The sequence below is a fragment of the Amblyomma americanum genome, chromosome 1, assembly GCF_052857255.1.
Source record: "Amblyomma americanum isolate KBUSLIRL-KWMA chromosome 1, ASM5285725v1, whole genome shotgun sequence".
Classification (NCBI taxonomy): Eukaryota; Metazoa; Arthropoda; class Arachnida; order Ixodida; family Ixodidae; genus Amblyomma; species Amblyomma americanum.
The window spans coordinates 489,130,422-489,152,646 of record NC_135497.1 but is presented as its reverse complement, the minus strand read 5'-3'; the positions used below and the strand labels follow the sequence as shown (position 1 = coordinate 489,152,646).

The 22,225-nt window shown below is 44.1% G+C and overlaps 1 protein-coding gene across 15 annotated transcripts in view; it reads left to right on the top strand.

The window, feature by feature from the left end:
* The window catches only part of Sin1 (SAPK-interacting protein 1), a 140,166-nt gene that overhangs the window by 22,234 nt on the left and 95,707 nt on the right, over positions 1–22,225 (top strand). For all 15 annotated transcript variants that reach the window (XM_077650768.1, XM_077650761.1, XM_077650769.1 and 12 more), the window contains one exon: positions 20,465–20,753. In XM_077650768.1, coding sequence (XP_077506894.1) covers positions 20,503–20,753 — 251 coding nt within the window. In that variant the 5' untranslated portion in view covers positions 20,465–20,502. The remainder of the gene's footprint in view (positions 1–20,464; positions 20,754–22,225) is intronic.

Here is a 22,225-nt window from a genome sequence, read left to right as displayed (position 1 = left end):
CACACCTTCGTATTGTAGTAGCCAGGTTCGATGCCTGCCTACTTCATTATGTCCAACATGCCCCTGGCAGGATTGTAGCACTGTCAGCATCGTAGCTCAGGGCACAGTTTTTACAGAATGTCCGGATCGCCCTGCAGCCCTCTGGTGGAAATTTTTTAATAATGAAAATGATTAGGTTCCACAAAGTGTTTCTGAAAGCTTTTGGAACATACTTCGACAAATTAATATAATTTAATAGGTACAAGAAGCAGTTTTTGGGATGAAATTGCACTTGTTGTGAAGTCAGAAACTTTTAGTTTTGGTTTCGGATGGGTGGCAGAGGTGTTGGAAAAATGCTCATAACTTTTGAATGGTTTCAGTTCACACATAATTTTTGGTAAATATTTGTGAATAAGCAATGAACTAGAAAGCGTAAAAATCAAAAAGCCTTTTTTTTTTACACATTTTTGAAGGTGGTGACATACCTTAAGCTTATGCTGCAATGGGTGTGGGATGTTGATGATATAAAGTGTAGTGCACAGTTCTGGATGGATTCAAGCATGGTAATTAAATAATATTGATGAGAACGCCAACTCGCGGATGCACATTCAAGCTTACTGCAAAGAAATGTTTCATATGCCAATTTTCGGATGTTAGAACGTGAGGAGTGAAGTGACCTTCTCATAAAACCGAGCGTATGTGAAACGTCGGCCGTAATTTTTGTGATATTATCTGCCCAAGTCAGTTTGTTATTGATAGTGATTCCAAGGTACTGGTGATAAGTCTTCCTACGAGTGGGTTAAGTTAGAATTCTTGCGTGAAACTGCACTTCTTAGCATTTAGCTTCATCATCCATAATGTGCACCAGTTTTCAGTGAGCTTCAGATTGTGGCAGCTTGACCATCCTTGGTACTTGTACGGCGGTAAATAGTGCATTCGTCAGCGAACAGGCAGGTGGTGGATGAGATGTCAGATGGGAGGTCATTAATAAAAATTAAGAAGCACGAACCGCTGAAGACCGCCGACTACGGTGAATTGAGAGCGAGTCGTGAGGAGGTCGTGAATCCTGGCTAAAAGATGTGCTTGTAGGCGAAGACTTGAAAGTTTGGTCATAAGACAATGAGGGACACAGCCTTGGAAAAACCTAAACAGATAACATCACTTTGGAACAAGGAGTCAGGGTTAATGTGGAATTCCATGGTAAACTCATAGTTGTGATTCACATGAATAGCCACCACAGAAGCCTTGCTGGTTCTTGAAGAAAAATGAGTTAGAATGCAAGTGGGTTGCAATATGCGTGTACATCATAGGGTCAAGAAATTTGCGGGGAATGCATGCTAATGAAATAGGACGATAATTAGACGGTTCACTCCGGTTGCCTGCCTTGAGTACAGGAACCAGTTTGTTTATTTTCCAGTCATAAGTATTGAGCTGCTCATGAGAGACCAATCAAATATAGTTTCTTATGATATGGTAAGATATATTTTTGTAGCTTTAAGTATCTTAGCAGTGATGTTGTCAGGCACTACGGCACTAGATGTATAAAGTTTGTCTACCAGTGCACATATGCCTGCAGCATTGATGCTGATAGGGGCCATCTCTGCGAAGTTGAAACTTGGTAAGGTTGTTGTATTCAAAGCAGGCTCGTGTGTGAAGACAGATAAAAAATAGGAATTCATGACATCGGAGCGGAGTTCTGGAGGCACCTGTGGGCCATCGGGATTTGCGAGAGTAATGCAATGGCAGTTGCTAAACTTAGATAGCTTCCACAACTTTTGGGGGTTGGTTTGTAGAATGCCATGGAGAACATTATGGAAAAAACACTTTTTTTTTCTACACCTTAGAAGGTGTATAATCCTGTAAGCTCACAAAATACGTTATCCATTTGGAGGCCAGTGCAGTTGCTCTAGCTTGATGGAAAAGGCACTTTTATTTTTTTTCCAAGAAAGTCTCCTTAAGGAGTTCAAATACCAAGGCTTGTTAGAATCACTGCGAATGCATATCAGTGGAATGTAAGTTTTAGTGAGCTCTAAGGTTTTTTTCTTGACCATCCAGTTTTGTTCGACAGTCCTATTCTATTCGTAGCAGATTGATGAAAGTCGAGATAAAAATCCTCAAACTGTCAGTCAATACAGACAAAATCTGCCTTTTTATATTAACCAAGTGCTGCCGTGGGGAAGAAGAGAGATAAGTTGAAAACGACACTTGGGGGGGGGGGGGGGGGGGGGGGGGGGGGGTCACTGAAACCTTCAATGCATGATAGTGGCTGGATGAGCTCTGGGTCGGATGCAAAGACTAAAGGCCGCTGTACGATCGTTTTTGAGCCGCATGCGGATGCGTCCTTGCAACCGTGTGCGGCGCATGAGGGCGCAGTGGATGAGGTTTTGTACGATCAAGTTTGCTGCATACGATCAAGCAGACGTCTCCAGTGTTCTGATTGGTGCGCCCATCACTGCCGCCTATGCGGTGGCGCAGGCATGTGCCATAGAAAAACGTGAAGATATCTTGCAGTAGGAATACCCACAGTGATTGTGCTCACTCGAGACATAGAGGCATGTTTAGCTGTGAGATTTTTCGTAAAAGGTAAAACCGCGATCGGCTATGATAGCTCTCGGCACCGCCGTTTCCAGACATCCACGAACGATGTCGCAACAAACTTTGCAAGACCGCAGGCGAGCTTTATCTGAAACAGTGCTACAGGAAATGATTAACATTTATGCTATTTCAATTCCAGAAAGTGAAAAAAAGACGTCACACTGCAATCATGTACAACTCATTCGATCACTAGTCGGCTAGTCTGCTAAAACCACCCATATATGCAATGTTCCATTCTCACTGTGCTCCAAGATTTTTGCCAATATTGATGAGTGCCCCCATTGAAAGTTAGGCTATCCCCAATGTGCAATAATGATTTCATAATGACGACGGAATTTTGATGAGTGCCCCCATAGAAAGTTAGGCTATCCCCAAATGTGCAATAATGATTTCATAATGACGACGGAATTCGTATCACGAATTCTTGGAGCCAACGGCACAGGACTAGAACAAGCTAGGTTAGCAGCACATATTCAATCGTTTGTGATTACAACCGGGGAATTCACATTGATTTCTCGGATAGCTAAGATCAGGTACAGGTTAAATTATCAGTTTATTCTAACTAGCACACTGCAGCCTTTATACATGTATTTAATTGCCTTTATTTTGTAGCTTTTTCAGTAATGCATGTACGCTATAGTTGTCATCTATAAACGTTGGTTGTCACTGTCATGAAAACAGGCCTCCTTGCTGTCTCTCCACTTAACTGTTATTGCAAAAGACTTTTTATCTAGTCATTGATATCGGAAGTGTGTGTCTGAATTACGCATGCATCAAAAATTCCATATTTTAGCACACTGCTGTCAAGTACGAATCCAAATACAAGATAAAATTGACATTCCTGATAATTTGGAATATGTAAGATAAGTTGTAAGTGCAGTAGTTCTGCATTTCACGACCGTGCAACAATACTGATTTCTTTCTGTCATGTTTTTCTGTCTATTAGAAAAGCCAAGATAAAAATAGCACAATGTAGCGACAATTAAAGAAGCCAAGCCGTGTATCACTGTGCTGAATGAAATGCACGGCATTGTTTTTTGCACAGTGACAGCAGGCCACCAGTTCTATTTTATTTTAGTCATTCCTGAGCTCATATTGCAATGAAAATTGCACAAGCCGGAATGCAGCAGTGCAGACAAGCCTGCAGAGTTGTACTGGAAGCCAATCATTGTTGACACATGCGGAAACAAGCTGGTATGTTGTCTGTGCAACTCCAAAGAATTCTAAAAGTGCCCATGTGAATGCAAAACAAATTGATTGCTTAGCATTGAGTAAAAGGCCATACATGCTTTTTACCTTCAGTGTAAACATAGCATGAAGTGGGAGTTTAGTAAACTGGTTTACAGGTCCTGGGCGGCTCCTGGTTGAGGCTGGGAAAGAATACTTCGTATATTCTGGGAAACAGGATACATTGGCCATGTATAGTGGTTATCTGGAGCAGAATTTGTAGAAATATGCTTTGAGGATGAAAGTTATGACGTAGCAAAATACAACGAAATAAAAAAATAAGCATTTAAGTGTGTTTGGGGCATACACACATATGTCCTCTTGTGTAGCTTTACAGTGAGGTTTAAAACTTTTTCTGACCAGAAAATAAATGAAGGATCGTAAAAGTGATTCTGGTTCCCAAAACAGCAGATAAAAGTGAGCATTGTCTGCACCACTTACTATGTATAAAATTTTGGAATGTGCTATCTGTTGCTTATTAGCAACATCTTCAGCAAAGTAAAGCTTATTTCATTGCCAATTTGGTTTTCAAACTGCCAAAGTTCTTTTTGAGCATATCTTACATTAAAATGACAGTCAACCTAAATTGCTTGAAGATTTTTGCCTAGAATATGCCTCCTTTTGCTGCTTGATACAGGGAGTCTGTGAATTGAAACCATGCTAGATTGGCGGCATGTAGTTAGGCAAACTGTCCGGTTTTGTGACCTCCTCTTACAAATTTATGCACCAAATGATAATCCTCTTTAGGACCTTACATGAAAACAACTTATGTTACTAATGTAAGGAAAACAGCAGCTCAATGATTAAATTAGTATTGAGTACAGGTTTGTGCTTTTCCATGTGTTTCACTGCCGTCAATGTAATAAAATTGCTGCAGCTGTAGTCTGACTTCATTAAGGACAACAGAACTGTATGTGCAATTTAAATTTTCTCATTGTAGAGGAGAAGGTGGCAGGCATTCTTTTACAAACGCTGTAAATGCTAGCCGTGTAACATATGTGGCTGGCCATTTGAGATGAGGATAAGGATCAAATGACACACACTCACAAAAGTCACATGCGTAAACATGCGCACCTAGCATTTTAACCACAACACACAATGGAAGTCTCTGCTTTGCTTCGCTTGACGCAGGGTAGGAGACAAGCACAAAGGAAATACTGAAATATGTCTAGCTATACGTGCAGCACATGAATTTGGCCATACAGAGATAGCCTGTGCATAACGTGCAAGTTAACCAAAACGCAACTGTTGTGTAAATCTGCTTCGATATTGCTTGAAATAGATTACTAGGAAAATTCTCAATGGGCTCGTTATTCAAATAGGATTTTATAAGTTTGCCGTGGTGATTAAGAATCAGCATATCATTAGGCCAATTTATTTTAATATTTATTTAACATGCTTGAGAGGCAAGATCTGAAACGGTATACCAAGCACGAGCTAGGGGTCTCATCATTTATTGCACGGGTTTCTGCAGTGACCAATTTGAAGAACAAGAGGTCAGGAAGCAAAGCTGGGTGAAGGACCAGGTCGAAGACTATTCCAACCTCATGTGGTGTGAACCAAAACTGATGCTGCAATGCAGGTAGCATGAATCGAGACATAACTGTTAGTGCAGTTGGTGTGGGAGAAGCCATGAGTTGTAACAGATTATCTAGTTATGCGTTTGTTAGGGCTGAAAAACCTGCAGCTTCTACACGAATTGAAAAAATTTTAAAATTGCACTTTAGTGTTGTGACACTGGAGTTTCAAGAATAGTCCAAAACAAGCAGCTTGGTTTTGAACTTATCCAAGGACTTCAGCTAAGTTAGATTTGAGTTATATGTGGCATTACAATACCCCAGCTCAGTTTGTGCTGGAGTTTTGAAATCGAGTAACATAGCATAGCAGGTGATGCTCAAGAGATGTTATAGCATAAATATCCTAGACTGTGGGTATGAAAAAAGCTAACATTCATTGAAGCCAAAGAAAGCACAGGGGAATGTTCCTATCTTTTTAAACAGAAATACTCCCCTATGCTCATCTCGGCTTCATTGACTGTTGCTTTCTTTATATATGGGACACGAGCCCCAAAATTCTCTATCCTTGTCTAATAATTAGATTATGGGTGGTTTTACAAGAATTAATGTGCTCAGACCATGTTAGATGGTAACATCAATGGCTGAGTATTTTAACAAGTATACAAGGATCGCTCTTTTGGCAAGGCCTTGTAGGTAGGCAAAATGTAGTTATGCTGACAGTAAAAAAATATTAGCACAGTCCTGTTAACATTGGGAAATAAGCCATTCTCAAGCATGCAGACGGTTTTCTAGAGGGTTGGAATGCTGGTATTGATAGTGAGATGGTGGACCACATAGCAATCAATGAAGACTACTTAAATTTAGGAAACACTGAAAGGAAGATCATTAATGAATATAAGAAAAAGGGAAGGCCCAAGGACAATACCTTTGGGGTTGCCTGGGATTCCCAAAAAAGAAAGGCAGGATGAGTAAGAGTTAGCATGGGTCAACTGCTGACCTGACAGCCGGCTAGGATCTCTTAAAATCCAGTTCAGAACAGTTGGATGTAAGTTAAAACATGATCACTTCGGCATTATTCTGTAAGGGATTTTATTGCATGCTTTTGCGATACATACGCTTCGTGACATAATCTTGCACCTTGGTCTTTTTGACTAAGGTGCAAGTGTAAGTCACGAAGAATGTCAAGTTGGCTATCACAGGAATGCTTTTCAAAAAGCGTACCGATTTGGAAGGAACAATTTAATGGGCCACAACAATCTAACAGTGTGAGAGTACATAACGTTTTTCACAATTTGGGACACATGCTAGTCATAGAAATGGAGCAATGATTTGGTGCTTGTGACATTATCAGAAATAAAAAAATTTACCACATTTTGCTGTATATAGCCCTGCCTCATTAATATCCACCCTGTAATGTGATGATATGTAAAGGACATTTTTTCTGGGGACGAAACTTTTTTAAAGCATGCACGCCTTGTTAACATGGAAACCTGCTGTTTGGACAATGGACAGGGTGAAAATGCACTCAGCCCATTGGGACCTGCATATTTTTGTCGTGTAATATGGACCGCAATGTGAACATCTGAACTGTGGTAACCTGATACTATTACACTGTTAGAAGTGTTTGGATTTGAGTTGAGAAATCTGATACAGACTGAATCATATGGCTGTTGCACCGTAAAATTGCCATCATACCACTTGTAGCATAGCATGCAGTTTTTTATTAAGCTGTGAACTGCCAGGCACGCCGATTCTCTCTGCTTGCACTTTCTGATTGGCAAAACACTTCTCTTTCTGGTGTCAAAATTATTGACACTGAAAGGCTCGGCAACTCATTTCCTGGCGCACATTGTTCACTGCACAAATTAATTAAGCCACTCGCTTACAGTATATAACTTTTTTTTTATAATCTCACAGATGTCTAGCAGAAAAAGGTACAGTGCAAAATGGTTGGCACATGTCATAGATTTGTGCATTGTGAAACACCCTTGAATGAGTTGCGACTGTGGTTTTTGTGCATAAGAGTTCCCGATCTGGTGATAACATGTCGCAACCCAAACCTGACACTACTGTTTTGGCTGAGCCCATGATCACATGCAGGGGAAATTTGATTCATTAAATTTGCCACGCAAATATTTATTGCAAATATAGGTGCACACAAAGCCGTATATTCCCCCACGTAGCCGGCAAGAAATTAAAAAAAAACGCTCCAGAAGTGACAGCCGCCATGCACACTGATGTTTTCACATAGATTATACTGTGTCGCCGGCACACCATTGTAATCCAGCCACCCATAGTCAAAAAATGCACTTTATGGAGTACAATGCCGCAGAATAGTTTTTTTTTTTTTTTATGGGGGTTTAACGTCCCAAAGGAACTCGGGCTATGAGGGACGCCGTAGTGAAGAGCTCTGGAAATTTCGACCACCTGGGGTTCTTTAATGTGCACTGCCATCGCACAGTACACGGGCATCTGGAATTTTGCCTCCATTGAAATTCGACCGTTGCAGCCGCGTCTTTCGGGTCAACAGTTGAGCGCCATAACCACAGAGTCACCGCTACAGCCCCCGCAGAATGCTGGCGACGCTTCTGTAGTCCTGGCAGAAAACAGCTCAACGGCCGTACGGCCAAAATCATTTCGCATATGCAAAACACAGCTTTCGGAAAGGTCACGTCGCACTCACGGCAGCTCTCAAACACAGTACACACACGTGCACACGAACCACGATCTACTGTACAGCTCAAAGTTCATTTCAGCATTCGGAAAACAAGGCATGTGGGGTGAGCTTTTCAAACATAATATATGTTTGCTGGTGATTTTACTTTCAAAAGAGCACTCTTTCCTACCGTAATCATTTTCACTACACTCGCACTTGTCACTGTGCTGTGAAGCTTGCTGTGCGCACAGGAAACTCACCCTGGGAAGCTGCTTCTCGCTGCTGTTCGTGAAGATCCTCGCAGGAATAAAGAACACTTGGAACTATCACAAATGGCACCAAATAAACACTTCGCGACACTGTCGCTGTGTACGCCTTGCGTAGGTTTGAAGGCCACTCAGTCAACTCGGTGTAGACGGCGACAAAACAACTTAGGGGAACTGCCGCTTGCCGCTGTTGCACATAGCAAAGTTTGAAGTCGCTGTCAACACTCATAATTGCTATATGCGGCCAATATTATATGTTTCTTGACATAGCTACCACTTACTAGGCCTGGTTTCTCACCCCGCTTCACGGGCAGCCATTTTGCACAGGTAAAGTTCAGAAGGCAGGGTCGGGCACTTCACGGGACAGCAGCCAACAATACAATAGCATGATGCAACCATCTGGTCGTGCACCTGAAAGTTGAAGTGGACCAACTTGGTCCGCCCGGACGGATGCGTTCATGTGTGCACCTCATTGTTCAGCCCATGCACACGGCTGAAAGTACGTGTCCGCATGTGGCTCAAAAACGATTGTACAGCAGTTTTTAGTCAAAAGTGTTACTGCCACGTGTAGGAATTTTAACTGCTTGGCTAAGGTTGAATGTGAGGACAATGTCAAGAAAATCTTTGACAATTGACAAGAAGCTGTGCATAAGTTATACCATTCGATATCTGGAAAATTGAAGTCCCCGCACGGGATATAGTAGACGCAAGGAAAACAAGTATTAAGGTAGAGCAAAACGGAGTGTAATTCAGTAATAAATGAGCTGTCACTGTCACGAGCGCGATGGCTTACAAGTATCGTGCATATGGCTATGGAAAAGGCGAGCTTGACACAAAGAATTTCATGACAGGAATGGATAACAGGAATGGATAACTATAAGAGAAGAATTTATGTTGCTTTTGATCAAAGTGAGAACCCCCCCCTGCGCGAGCCCTATTAAGTCTGTAGAGAGTAAACTGCATGTTATAAGGGAGTAATTACTCATTGGTATCCACCCAAGCGCAGTGAAATGGCTACAAAGGAAAGCTAACAGCTTTCTCAAAAACTTTGCAGTTAAAGAAAAATTCGTCCTGGTCCGGGGTTCGCACCCGGCACTACCGCTTCACCGGAGCAGTTGCTCTACCAACTAAGCTAACCGGGACGGCAAGCTTGTGGTCGGGTGAGAGCTAATTGATCAATAACTCACGCATGTTGTTATGAAGTAGTTCGTCGTCGAGGATACTGTTTGAAATCCACGATTCTGTAAATAAATTTATATCAAGAAACGCTTCCACTTCCGCTTCCTGCGGAAGATAGCTTCAAACATTTGCTAAAATGACAGCCATCGTTTGACGCACATGTGAACGTATCGGAGGCACATGTGGCTGATGGGGAAGGGAAGTCTTGATACGGATGGTGACTGCTATATCTGGTACCCTACCACAGAACGCATAATGTTTATTGTCCATTAACTCACTATAATGCACTTTGTATTTTAAACCACTTTCCTTGGCGTACGCACAAAGTTACTTTTGTCCTGTGCACACATGCACTGAAAAATCTTCATGAACTGAAAATGATGAATTCTTAAGTTTAGAGCCTTAAGAAATATTTTGCATTTATTGTTGGAGCGAGAGAATTTCAGTATTATGGGCCATTGTTTCTCTCTCTGAAAGCGGCCTAAGCGATGCACTTTTTCTATCTGAGCAGAAAGAAACTATGGCCGCTTCACACTGCTCCCATGTTTCGTCTGCTGTATCGAGCAGTCCAAAGAACAGCAGGTTATTTTGCCAAAGTTGGTTTTCTGAATCGCCACATTCTGCTTTGAGGGATCAGATTTCAGTTGAAAGCCTTTGAATAGTCGACTCCGAGTTAGATTTTGGGCTGCTATCGCTGGACTGGCTCGCTGTAACAATTTCTTCTAGCGCGTGACAGAAGACTACTTACGAAGCCTTCGAAATTAGACTAAGAAGCACAAATCAATGTTGGTTAAGACAGCACGGAATTTTGAGAAAGTTATAAGCATGCCAAACTGCACACTAGACTCGAGGGTTGGTGCAGACGGAATAGGACCAGGGTTTATCTCAATAGCGCGTAATAGTACAGGCAGCAGGGAATCTAGGTGACCGTCGATGTCAAAAAAGCATAAAAATTAGGGGTGTGCGAATATTCAAAATTTCGAATACGAATCGAATATGTTTGATATTCGATTCGTATTCATATTCGAAAATTGATATTCGTGAATTTCCGAATATTCGAAAATTCCCGAATACTCGCCACTGATCGTGTACTGCGCATACTTTCATAAATTCGACCGTGGCAAAACCGCAATATCTGGGCAAATTAGCCTATAATCGAGTTAAAAATTCCTGGAAAACAATACAGAGGTCCTATCTGCTTCCTTCTCTGCCGTTTATCACGCGGACCGACCGCATCCCGACGCCTCAAGGCTTCACCTCGTGAGATTTTCCCCAAGTGGGCTTTCCCACATACCACCCATGCTGCGAACAAGATGGCCGACAGCCCGCCATCGAGCAATCACAGCGCGAAATCGCACTTTTTTTTAATCCTTCGGTAATGCGTTACATATTTAATGCCCACATCCAAAGAATGCGTCCTGTCGCATTCATAACTCTCAGAGTGTGACTTCCGCCATCCCGTTTTGTAAACTACGCTATGCGAGAAAGCCTACTTGCGGAATGCCGCGGGAGCCTCCTGAAGGGGCACGTCTAGTAGTCACAATAGGGCAAGCGATCCTGTTAAAATCTCGCCTATTGCATGGTGCATTGTAACCTGCACACCTATTTAGCGGGCCTAACGGTAGGCGTGGCAACAACCGGAAGGCCTCTCTCGCTAGGGCAAAAAGATAGCCTGGCTGCGTAGTTTCGGTTTCTGAGCTTCACCGCTGCCCCGCGACAGCTTCAAATGTCGGCCCGCGCATTCGCTGATAGTCCAATCCCAGCTCCGTGCGTCTTATTTCCTTTTCCTTTTTAGAAACCGCCTCGCCAATCCGACGCCAGTGTGTGTTCCCCGGCCCCTTGCTTGCATTTGTGTTGTTCTTCCAGCACTCCAAACGGGTAGCTCGCCACGGGCTTACAGGTGTTAGCGCGATGGAGCCGCCTCATAAGGCCTTACTGCATCTTCAGCATTTTCGGCAGCATTCTTTTTTTTGGGGGGGGGGGTGCGGGCAATTTTATTAACAGAGGCCTTCGGATGAACCGGGCATTTCTTCCGGTCCCTTGAACTCTGAATGAATGAGGTTTAATAGTCATCATGTTATTTTTTTGTTGCCAGTCTTGTCATTTTATGGATCTTGTTTTGCATGACCTCATTATAGTTTGGATAATGTTATGCTGTCTGATCAAGTAGCATACAGTTCGGTGCACATCATGTTTTTTTATATGGTACTGAGGCAGTCTAGTTTTGTTTATTTTAGTTGCAAAGACCGTGCACTATTTTGAAAAAAATAAGGGCAACAATGTTTGCTTGCTCATCATTTTCTGAAATTTTTTTGTACTGAACAGATATTCGATTCGATATTCGAAGCCATTTTTTCTTCATATTCGTATTCGAAAATTTCAATATTCGCACACCCCTAGTAAAAACTGAAAAGAATGTTTGGCAACGCTGAAAGTGCCCGAGGGTTACGACACCGCTAGTAAAAAAGGATTGCTAGAGCGAATACAAGATGCTCATGGCAAACCTGCAGCAAGAAGAAAGGCATTTGTTTCACCATGATCATAGTGGTGTCGTGCCCCCGAGTATCACTCGAGAAAATGTATAACAGCTGTATCTTACCGATACTCAGCTATAGGCAGAAACATGGAGTTACCAAAAAGGGATCAGCTTAAATTGAGGACAATGCAGCGAGCTATGGAAAGGAAAGTGATAAGTGCAACGTCAAGAGACAGGAAGCGGGCAGAGCGGGTGAGGGAACAAACACAGGCTAATGACGTTCTAGTTGAAATCAAGAGGAAGAAATGGACTTGGGCAGGGCATATAACGTGAAGGCAAGATAACCGATGTTCATTAAGGGTAACAGAATGGATTCCAAGAGAAGGCAAGTGTGCCAGTGGGCAGAAGAAAGTCAAGTGATTGGATGACATTAGGAAGTTTGCGGAGATATGGTACGTGGCTGCAGCTGGCACAGGACAGGGCTAATTTTAGAGGTATAGGAGAGGCCTTTGTCCTGCAGTGGACATAGTCGGGCTGATGGTTATGATGAACTAGGGAAATTTAATAAATTGTCTTGAACTGAGGGCAAAACTTTCTGTTACGAAGCTGTAGCGTGCCCTGGAAAACCTGCAATTCTACATGTGAAGCATTCAAAAAATTTTGCTCAAAACGGTTTAAAAAAGTTGCCACTGTAGCAGACAGTGACCAGCCACAATTATCACCCGAGTCATTTGACTAAAGCCAAAGAAAGCCATAGTGGTACCTAGTCCTTACTGGGAAGAAAGAAGTGAAAGTGCCGCGAAAACATGACCATCGACGCTGTGACTCGTTTCCAATCCGCACTTTCTGTACCCAAAGGTGCATTCTCTTCAGGCTGCTAGGAGTGATTAAGCAATGGAATTTTACCTCCAAGCTTTTCCATCTCTTTGGCATACAAAAGGCACGCAGCAGTGCTGCCGAGCTTTCTTTTTGTCATGAAGTTCCGGGCATGACATTCGAAAGTTCTTGCTACGCAGCACGCAGAGGGAACTGGACAAGTTCTACGTAGACGGGATCGCGGTGCTGCCGCAGTGTGTGGCATCCATGCTGGGAAAACCACCAATATTTTAATACGAAAACTGTGACAATAACGTGTGAATGCACAGACTAAGAACTCTCAAAGGAGCACACAAATGCTCCCGCGCGGTGCCAATCCTTCTTAGACTAGTTTGCTGCGCCACCGCAGTGTGGCGTTGATTTCATGAAAATCGCTAATACCTCCCGTTGACCACGTATTACAGACACCAGCGCCAATTCCTCCTTTCGTCTACGTTCATAGCGGGCGGGGGCGCCATAACAGCATATTAATCTCCATGACAACGGATGACCGAAACACGGGAGTTGTTCACCTGGCATCAGCTTCACGTGCGGATGTGTGCAAAAATTGCTAGGGTTCAAATTAGTTATGCCTAATGAGACGAGCGAAAGATCGACCTCCATCGTTCCGCAGAGTCGAGCCCCCAACAGCTCCGATTGAAGCAAGCGCGACGAGGTGCTTGCTATATACGGCTAATCACGTGGTCATGTCAAGAGGTACGGCGGAGGCTCAGCACAGGCGGAGGCTCGGTGCAGGTGGAGTTCGGCTCCAGCTGTGGCCAGTCACATGTTATGATGCCAGGCGTGTGAAGCCACCTGGCTCAAGGTCAAAGTGAAACCTTGTTGACCTTGAAAGTTGCAGCTCGGAGAGTGGAGCTTTCGCTCCAATATCAGGCCCTCTGGGAGGTGGTTGGATGTATAGTTGTCTGCCTACTTTGCTCGTGCACGCTTTAATTGGATTTTAAGGCGTAAGCCTTACTTGCCCCATTGAACGAAAGCCCGTACGTGCGTGCGCGCGGCGACACTTGATAATACCCTTAAAAGGTGGCGTCTTCATGCAACCTGGCAGGTGGCGGTTAAATTAATGATTGGTCGTGTGAGGTTGCTCAAAACAACCTGTATCGTACAAATTCCACCCGTGGCAGCACTTGCCATCCCAAGGCAATGGCGCACCGCTCAACCGCGGCACCATTGTGTCAGGAGTGGTATGTGGACTCCCAAGGATCTATGAATGTTGAGCAGAGAAAAACAAATTCTGCATAGATCGGAATTAACCCATTAGCTATCGCATCATAGCCGTAAAGCGTAGCGTGGACAGCGGTATGGTAGCGACTGCCTTCACGAAGTTAGCGCGCAGATCAGAAGAGGTGCCACGGCATTGTAGCTGCGGCTACCTAGAACCGAATTGCCAGCTGCGTGGCATCGGGTTACTGGGTTCACAAAATGAGCAGGCGAGCTTGCGCCTTCTCACACGAAAGCAGTCTTAGGTGTGTGTGCTGAGTTTTTTTGTACATCCTTTTTTTTTTTGCTATTGTGGCATGCTGGTCAAGAACAGTAACCGCAGCACTGGGCCAATGTATAGGTAGAACGGAGAACATGTTTTGCGTGTTTTTATTGTCACATCCTTCCCATCACTTTCAGTCGAAAACAGGTATTACTTCTCAAAACACACAGGTGTTATGAATTGGGCTTGTTGATCAATGTTCATATTTGAATCAGCGCAAAGGACGGGACACAAGGAAGGAGAGACACCACGAGTGCTGATTATCAACTGGTTTTATTCCAAGATGCTCAGGAACATATATAGGTTTGACGAGATAAGAACAATGAATTACAAAAGGTGCGCAATGCGGCATGACATATATTAGCGTGGGCAGAGAAAAAAGAAAAAAATAGTTTTACCCAGCCCGCACCTAATGCGGCATGACAAAGTTGCTGCTTGTTTACACTCGTTTTGTTGCTTTTTGTGGCTTCCCATTTGAGACACTTAGAAGCTGGGCTGGGCATGTGCAATGCGGCATAACAGAGCGAATGGCACATGCCCAGTCCAGCCGTTTTGCTTTCAACTTATCTGAAGTCTACATTTGCAGTTTGGGAAGGTATCATCGTCACTCAAAAAAACGGAATATGCATTGGCTCCTGCGTTGCCCCTGTTTTGAGCGACATTTTTCTAGCGGAGCGGGACTGAGAGTTGAAACGCAGAAGTGAAGGGTCCAATGTTGCAGGCATTTTCAGATTGTTGATGATTTTCTCGTTTCTACCAACGCACAAGATATGTCCGATCAGGCAAATATGTTCAATATCTTGTCTGGGTTTTCAGAATGCCTTCAACCACTAATCTTGATGCATGAAGTGGCTGTGAACAAATTCATCAGATTTCTCGACTTGGGTATTTATTTTTCTGCTGACCATGTGTGTTGGGCTTATGAACCGCCAGGAAACAAACCTGTACTTCCTTTTGGTACAGCCCCACTCAAAACTAGTTAAACGAGCAATTGTAAAGTCTTGCTTTTGTAGTGCTCTCGTGAAATCATGTGAGCATCGACTGGATTCTGCGTTCTCTAGCCAGGTGACCCGGTTGGGCAGCTCTGGCTACCCATGCACACTCTTGTTATCGGTTGCAGAGAGCGTGCTCAAAGAAAGCAGGAAAGTGGTTCCAAACAACGGCGGGGCTGACACGGATTGGAGAAAGAGTTTGACGATATTACCTTACATGCACACCATCGCCCACCAGCTCAAGAAAATAGGGAAAAGAGCAGGTGTACATGTGTTATCCGCACCAGAGAAGTTATCAAAACTGTGCAAGAAGGTGAATTCTACCATCACTGTGAGCAATTCCTGCACTGTTAGGCACAGGCAACCATTTGTAGAGTGCACGAAAGACGCAGTCTACTCGATACCTTTGCCCTGTGGCTGAGCCTACATTGGCCAAACGGGCAGATGTCTTAACGAGAGGCTCATGGAACATAGCAACAGCGTCATCGGGGCATCTCGTCATCTCGGCATGCACTGCCGTGATTGCCAACAGTGTAAGAAACGTGGTCCCTTTTTGGGAAGAACCACAATCCTTCATAAGTATGTCAGCAAAACAGCCAGGAAGATAGCCGAGGCTGGTGGGATCGCGGAAAAGGAGATTACTGTGTCAGCACTCCATCGGTGTTAAGTGATAAGGAGCAGTGTCTTGGGAATTTCAAACTAGAGCATTATGTTTTTTCGTTCTTGTTTGCATCCTGCCTTTTAGTTTTTAGCTTTGTTTTCTTTCTGGTACCGACGATAATGTGTTCTCTTGCAGTTTGGCACTGCTACCAGTCTTAACATGACTTTCCTTTTCGTTGCTGCGCATTCCCGCTGTACTCTATATGTATTTGCTGTGCACAGCAATAAACGTTGTTGAAGTCTGCGCTTTGTGGTGTCTCCCCTCTTGTCCTTGTTGGTCTTTGCGCTGTGTGAATGAAAACAGCTGTTAAGGGTCTGAAAGTGGAAGCCACAAAAAGCAACAAAACGAGTGTAAACAAGCAGCAACAAAAAAATAAGTATTAGACAGCTAAAATCTTGCGATAGGAAACGCGTCAGAAACCTTCATTGCAGAAGCCTTGCAGCATTCGTCCGTGTGTTTTGTATCTACTCTGTGTGAACGTGTTTCTTCGCTGCAGTTATGATACAAGAATAGTGACAGGGCGCGCGTCAGAAACCTGATGATGATTCGAGGGAAACCACAAAATCAGCAAAACAAGTGTGAACAAGCCACAACAAAAAATTCATAACAATGTTTAAGATAGCTAAAATGTAGCGGCAGGGCGCGCGTCAGAAATCCGATGATCTAGAAATGCGATTTCCTTAGCAAACTGGGTGACAGATGGTGCGGTCGCGCAATGTTGTTCTTTCTTCTTAATCATGAATGCTTCCCATATCTCACGGATGCAGTGGTCACGATACTTCTTGATGATGAGCGTTTGGGTTAACAAGGGATAGCAACCCTCACATTGGTGACACTGAATTACAAAGTTAGAACCTGTTGTCGTACCTAGTGAATTGGTGTGCTCTCGCAATCTGTCATTAGTCCATCTCCCGGTTTGTCCAATGGATAGCCCGCCGCATGAAAGCAGAGTTTCGAGACTTTAGTTTTGTATGCATTCATAGCAGGTGGGGACGCAGCTTGAGCGGAGGTTTATCAAATTAGCTGGGACAAAAGTGGCTTGCCCTTTCCTCCCCCCTGACGATCGTACATATCAACACTGCTGCGTACAGCTTAAGTCATTTAAGAGCTGGTAAATGCTTGGGCAAAGCAGGAAATCATGCAAAGCTGACAACGTCGTAGGCAATGCAGCATTCGAGATCATTGTAACACTCAAACAATCATGTGCATCATTAGAGATTCTGGTTTTATGCAGTATGAATTTTGGTTTCATTATTCACCATTACATGATTCCGAACATGACGTCATGGACAGGTGAATCATCCTGACTACTCCCACTGCAGGACAAAGGCATCTCCCACATCTCTCCGATTAACCCTATCCTGTGCCTCTGTGGCCACTTTATCCCCGCAAGCTTCTTAATCCATTTCCACCCTCATAACTTTCTGCCACCCCCACTACGCTTGCCTGCTCTTCGGTTATCATGCCTTCTCATTACATGCCCTGCCCAATCCCATTTCTTCCTCTTGATTTCGACTAGGATGTCATTAACATGCGTTTGTTCCCTCACTCACTCTGCCCTCTTCCTGTCCCTTAATGTTGCACCTATCATTTTTCTTTCCATGGCTCACTGCATTGTCTTAAATTTAAGTAGAACCCTCTTCGTTAGCCTCCACGTTTCTGCCCTGTAGGTTAGTAATGGAAAGATACAGCTGTTGTTATTTTTCTCTTGAAGGATATTGGCAAACTGCCATTCGTGATCACTGGTGCATAAAAGGGTGACTGCATTCTTGCTCCAGTGGAAAAGAGAAAATGAATTTATCTGGCGCCATAAATCAATGGGAAGAAGAACTTGGGGCCAGGTCCTTTTCCCTCGTCTACAAAACGTGACATCAGAGGGCAAAATTGTCCAATTCTGAACCGGTTTTGCATGTGTCAAGCATTTCCCCTCCGCATTTTGCTGGGCCACGCTGCCAGAAGGCACATGTTTTTGGCCACCAGACTAGAAACACATGTGGTGACGACGTAAACTGGGAGATGTTTTGACTTACAAAACAATCTTCATTCAACATCTCAGTGATTCTTGAAACCAGAAAAAAAACAAAAAAGGCTTGACTAGGCCCATACCCCAATACATTGCAAACAGTGACAGGGCAAAAAAAAAAAAAAGACAGTGATCATAGTATGGATATTTGTGAAATGGAATGGCCAGTTACATGCTGCAGTATTAAAATAGTTTTTGAAGAAAAGTTCAATGAGAACAAAACTTTCACACATCCAATATGCGCGTACATCAATAACTAAAACATACAGTAATGAATTTATCACTCTATCATGTAGAAATGTATAGAACTTTAAGTTAACACGCAACATTATTGAAATATGTCAAGGATGAACAACTGACCAAAAGGAAATGTGAAAAACGGTTACAAAGGATAAGTAAAAACATTGTAAAAGAGTATACATTCAAATCTTATACATATTTATTTTGCAGGCACTTAAGTGAAATCGATTCTATATCAATATTATCATCCTTTGAGAATTCATTTAACAACGTTGGCAGTTTAAACTGTAACACTTATTTTCCATAACCCGTACGGCATATGTTCAGTTTCCATGGTTCTGGGTTGCACATTGGGTACACAGAAGTTTGCTTTTCCAGTCTGGCAGCAATTTTAGGGCATTATTACCTTTTTTTTTTGTTTTAATCTGTATTGCCTAGGAAGTCTATATATATATATGTATACATGTGTTCTACACTGAAAATATTTAGCTGTCTGTACATGTCCTTTGTATGAATAAGGCGCTTTGCAAATTGTACAGATAACCTGTTTCTGCAGCAGCTGAAGTTCAGTAATATTTTCTTTCATTATGGGTCCTCAAACAAGTGCATCATAGTTGAGTGTTGATGAAAATAAAACGTAAAGCATAATGTTAACTGCTCTCGGCAACGTGAAACGGTGTCATCGCACGATACTAATAGTTTTGGAAAGTTTTTTGATAAGGTCATTTATGTGGACATTCCAGAACAAAGTTTGAGAAAAAAATGACACCAAGCAACTTGAAACTTTGCACAACTACTATCTATACATGGTCAGTTACAGTTGGGGGCAGTATGTAAACTTTATTTCTCGGATCACCCCGCCACGGTGGCTTGGTGGTTATGGCGCTCGGCTGCTGACCTGAAAGACGCGGGTTCAATCCTGGCAGCGATGGTCAAATTTCGATGGAGGTGAAATTCTAGAGGCCCGTGTACTGTGTGATTTCAGTGCGCTCTAAAGAAGCCCATGTGGTTGAAATTTCCGGAGCCCTTCACTACGGCATCCTTCATAGCCTGAGTCACTTTTGGATGTTAAACCCCCATAAACCAAACTTTATTTCTTGGATCAAACATAATAGCCGTAGTTTTTGCACTATTTAATTTTAATTCGTTTTTTGCAGCCCAATTGCTTACTACGCAATCTGAGGTATGCCTCTGCCCCAACAGATGGTGCATGAGTAGTATAAAGTTTTCTCAGTGCAGAACCTGCGTCCAGGTGGAACGCTCCTTTGCGGCCATGGGATTATGTGTATGTAGTGCAATGAGTACTAATCAATGTGTGTCTATACAGAAGCAACATTATGTGCGTAAACTGCAGTGTGGAAGAGTTCAAAGACAGGAATATGGAAACTGTTGTGACGAATGCGTGAATGTGAACAAAGAACAGTTACTGTGTGTGCGTGTGAAGAGAAGCTGCTAAAGGGAGCCATTAATGCTATTGCTTCATACCCTTAAAGGCGGAGCTTTCGCGTTCTGCAGAGCCCATGCTGCAGAAGTGAAAAATCCAAAGAGGCCTCGTTTCACGCAGTGGGGATTGCACGGTGCTCGTCTCCTGTGGTGTTGCCTCCTCTGGAGGTCAGTCATGAGCACGGGCGGGCACGGCAAGCGTGTAATGATCAGCCCCGTGCACTGCAAACGGCTTGCGACCATTGCGATTGCATTGCACTTGTGGGGGTGTTGGGAAGTTCTGGAGCCGTCAGAAGGAAACAGTTTTGTACTCAAAAGGTTCAAAGCGCTGGTGCAGTTCTGGCACTCTGAATCTCCCAGTGTTTCACCTTCTCTACCGCCACTGCTGTGGTTTAGCAGAAGGTCTCCTCAGCTACGCAATCGAACTTTTCACTACCTCCCCTTCCGTCAGCTCGTACCTTTCACAACAATCTCGCATGTTCCTCGGGTGCACTTTCTGTGCCAGTTCAGGTGGTACAGCCAGCGCCACCTGCACTTCGGCACTTGATATTGTTTTTGTGCATTCGCCACCCCGCGAGTTCTCATCTCGTGCGAGGTGCTTGGCACGCTCCGTAGCAGACGGCTATGAAATGGCCTCATTTCCCATGCCAGCGTTTGTGCACAGGAGTTGAGTGCTACACTTACGGTATGACTTGTCAGCCTGCGCTTTTGCCTCTTATTTGCCCATGCCTTTGCCTGGAGACAGCCACACGCACCGTCTTGAATTCAAAGTATTTCGTTCCTACCAGATCTTCAGTGGAGGAAACTTGCCACAGCTCAACAAAAAGATTCAAGCAGCCAAATGCACGCAGGTGTCCCACGGAGACTCGTAGGCCACCAGGAGGAGGGAATGGCTCTGTACGACGACGTGCGGTTCGTGCTGTCGCACGTGCGCCACTCGTTCGTCACATGCGACGACACGGGCCTGTGCGAGCTGGCCATGCTGAGCGACGCGGATGCCCGCGCCGCGTGGCCGCAGCCGCCGCAGGTGACCACCGACCTGGCGGCCGAGGCCGAGCAGCTGCAGCTGCAGCAGCAGCAGGAGATGAGCCAGTCCTACGACATCGTCTCCGAGATGGAGTTCATCGGCGCCCACCGCAGGTAGCAGCACGACAAACAAAATGTGGGGGGGGGGGGGGGTCAGGTTTCTGCATGATATTTTTTCCCAAACCAAAATGCTTCCCATACTTTGAAGCAGGGTGACCATTTGTGGCTACTTTATGCCTCCTCACCTCGTGATAGAAATTTCAGGTTGGCTCTCTGGCTACTTGAACTTCTATTATGGCGCATTTTAGGCTTTTTTTTTAATCACACGACCCCCGCCAGCGGGGATGGTGCGCATTGAGGCACCCCTACACGCAGCTAGGGTGGCCTAAGTCCCTACATGAGCTTTGCTAAAGGTAAGAAAAGAGATTAATCGACGCTGTCTGCATACCGTAAGCATATATACGCTTATGTATGCTAAACATAGGCATTTTGCGGAACATTGTGCCATTTTTTACATTCGCAGTTTTAATTCAGCATATATATTAACAGAAACGCAACGATAAGCTCACCTAGTGACGCCCTCTGGTCGTGAAGACGAGGACCATTTTTGTCAACAAACTGACGCTCCTCTTAAACCTAAAAGCGGCAGAATCATCACAATAAAAAATAAAGCAGCTTTATCAGTCATACATTTTCTTACAGGCTAGATGACACTAAGCGAAAGACCGGTGCCCCATTTATGGCCAGCAAATGCTGAAAAAGGCAGTAACAACGACAAATTCACACCAAAGCGAGGTGTTCTGCTTAGAACAGTGCCACCATGTTTGTCACCGTGGAATGCAACTTCTTCCTTGCCGTCCTGTTGGCTAATGGGAATGGATGGAACTTTTCCGGCGGCAGAAATCGGTCCTTGACCGATCGTTTCGGTATTCCGCTTTTCGTTTGGGTATTTCGCCAGAATCTGTGCCGCGGCGGCGGATTCTGCTTGCTCTAGCCGCCGAATGCCCAAGTGTGAATGTACCATAAGTGTGAAAATGAAAACATTTGCGGGACCGCCGACGCACACTCTTGGACAGTGCCAACTTCTGGTTTGGGAGTTGCTTCCGTCCGCCGTGTTCTTGAAGCGGTGCGGCTCAAAGTCATTTCGTGTAAGTAAGCTCTCATATTTTATATCCTTTATGCCGGAAGGAGTTTTCTGCATTAAAGGGACTATGCAAAGAATTCAGTCACTTGTAAATGTTTTCTATGTTTGGAAATGATGCTAATGAGCATTCACACCAAGTATAAGTCTTCGGAACTGAGCCAGCAATTATTATAAATTTTAAAAAAACATGTTTTTTAAAATTCCCGGGCCGATTGGTGTGCTCGTAGTGACCGAATTTGGAACTAAAATCGTGGAAGAAAGACGTCACACTATCCATGACGTCGCCAGGCCACCACACGCTCTCATTCGCTGGAGCCACGGCAGCCACGACGTCACGGGCACACTTCCAGTAGCCGTGAAAATCGTCTGCTCGTGCCGCCGCGCGACCCTCTCGGGCAAGCGCGAGCCAGGGCATTGCCTTCGCGCATATGGTTTCAATTTT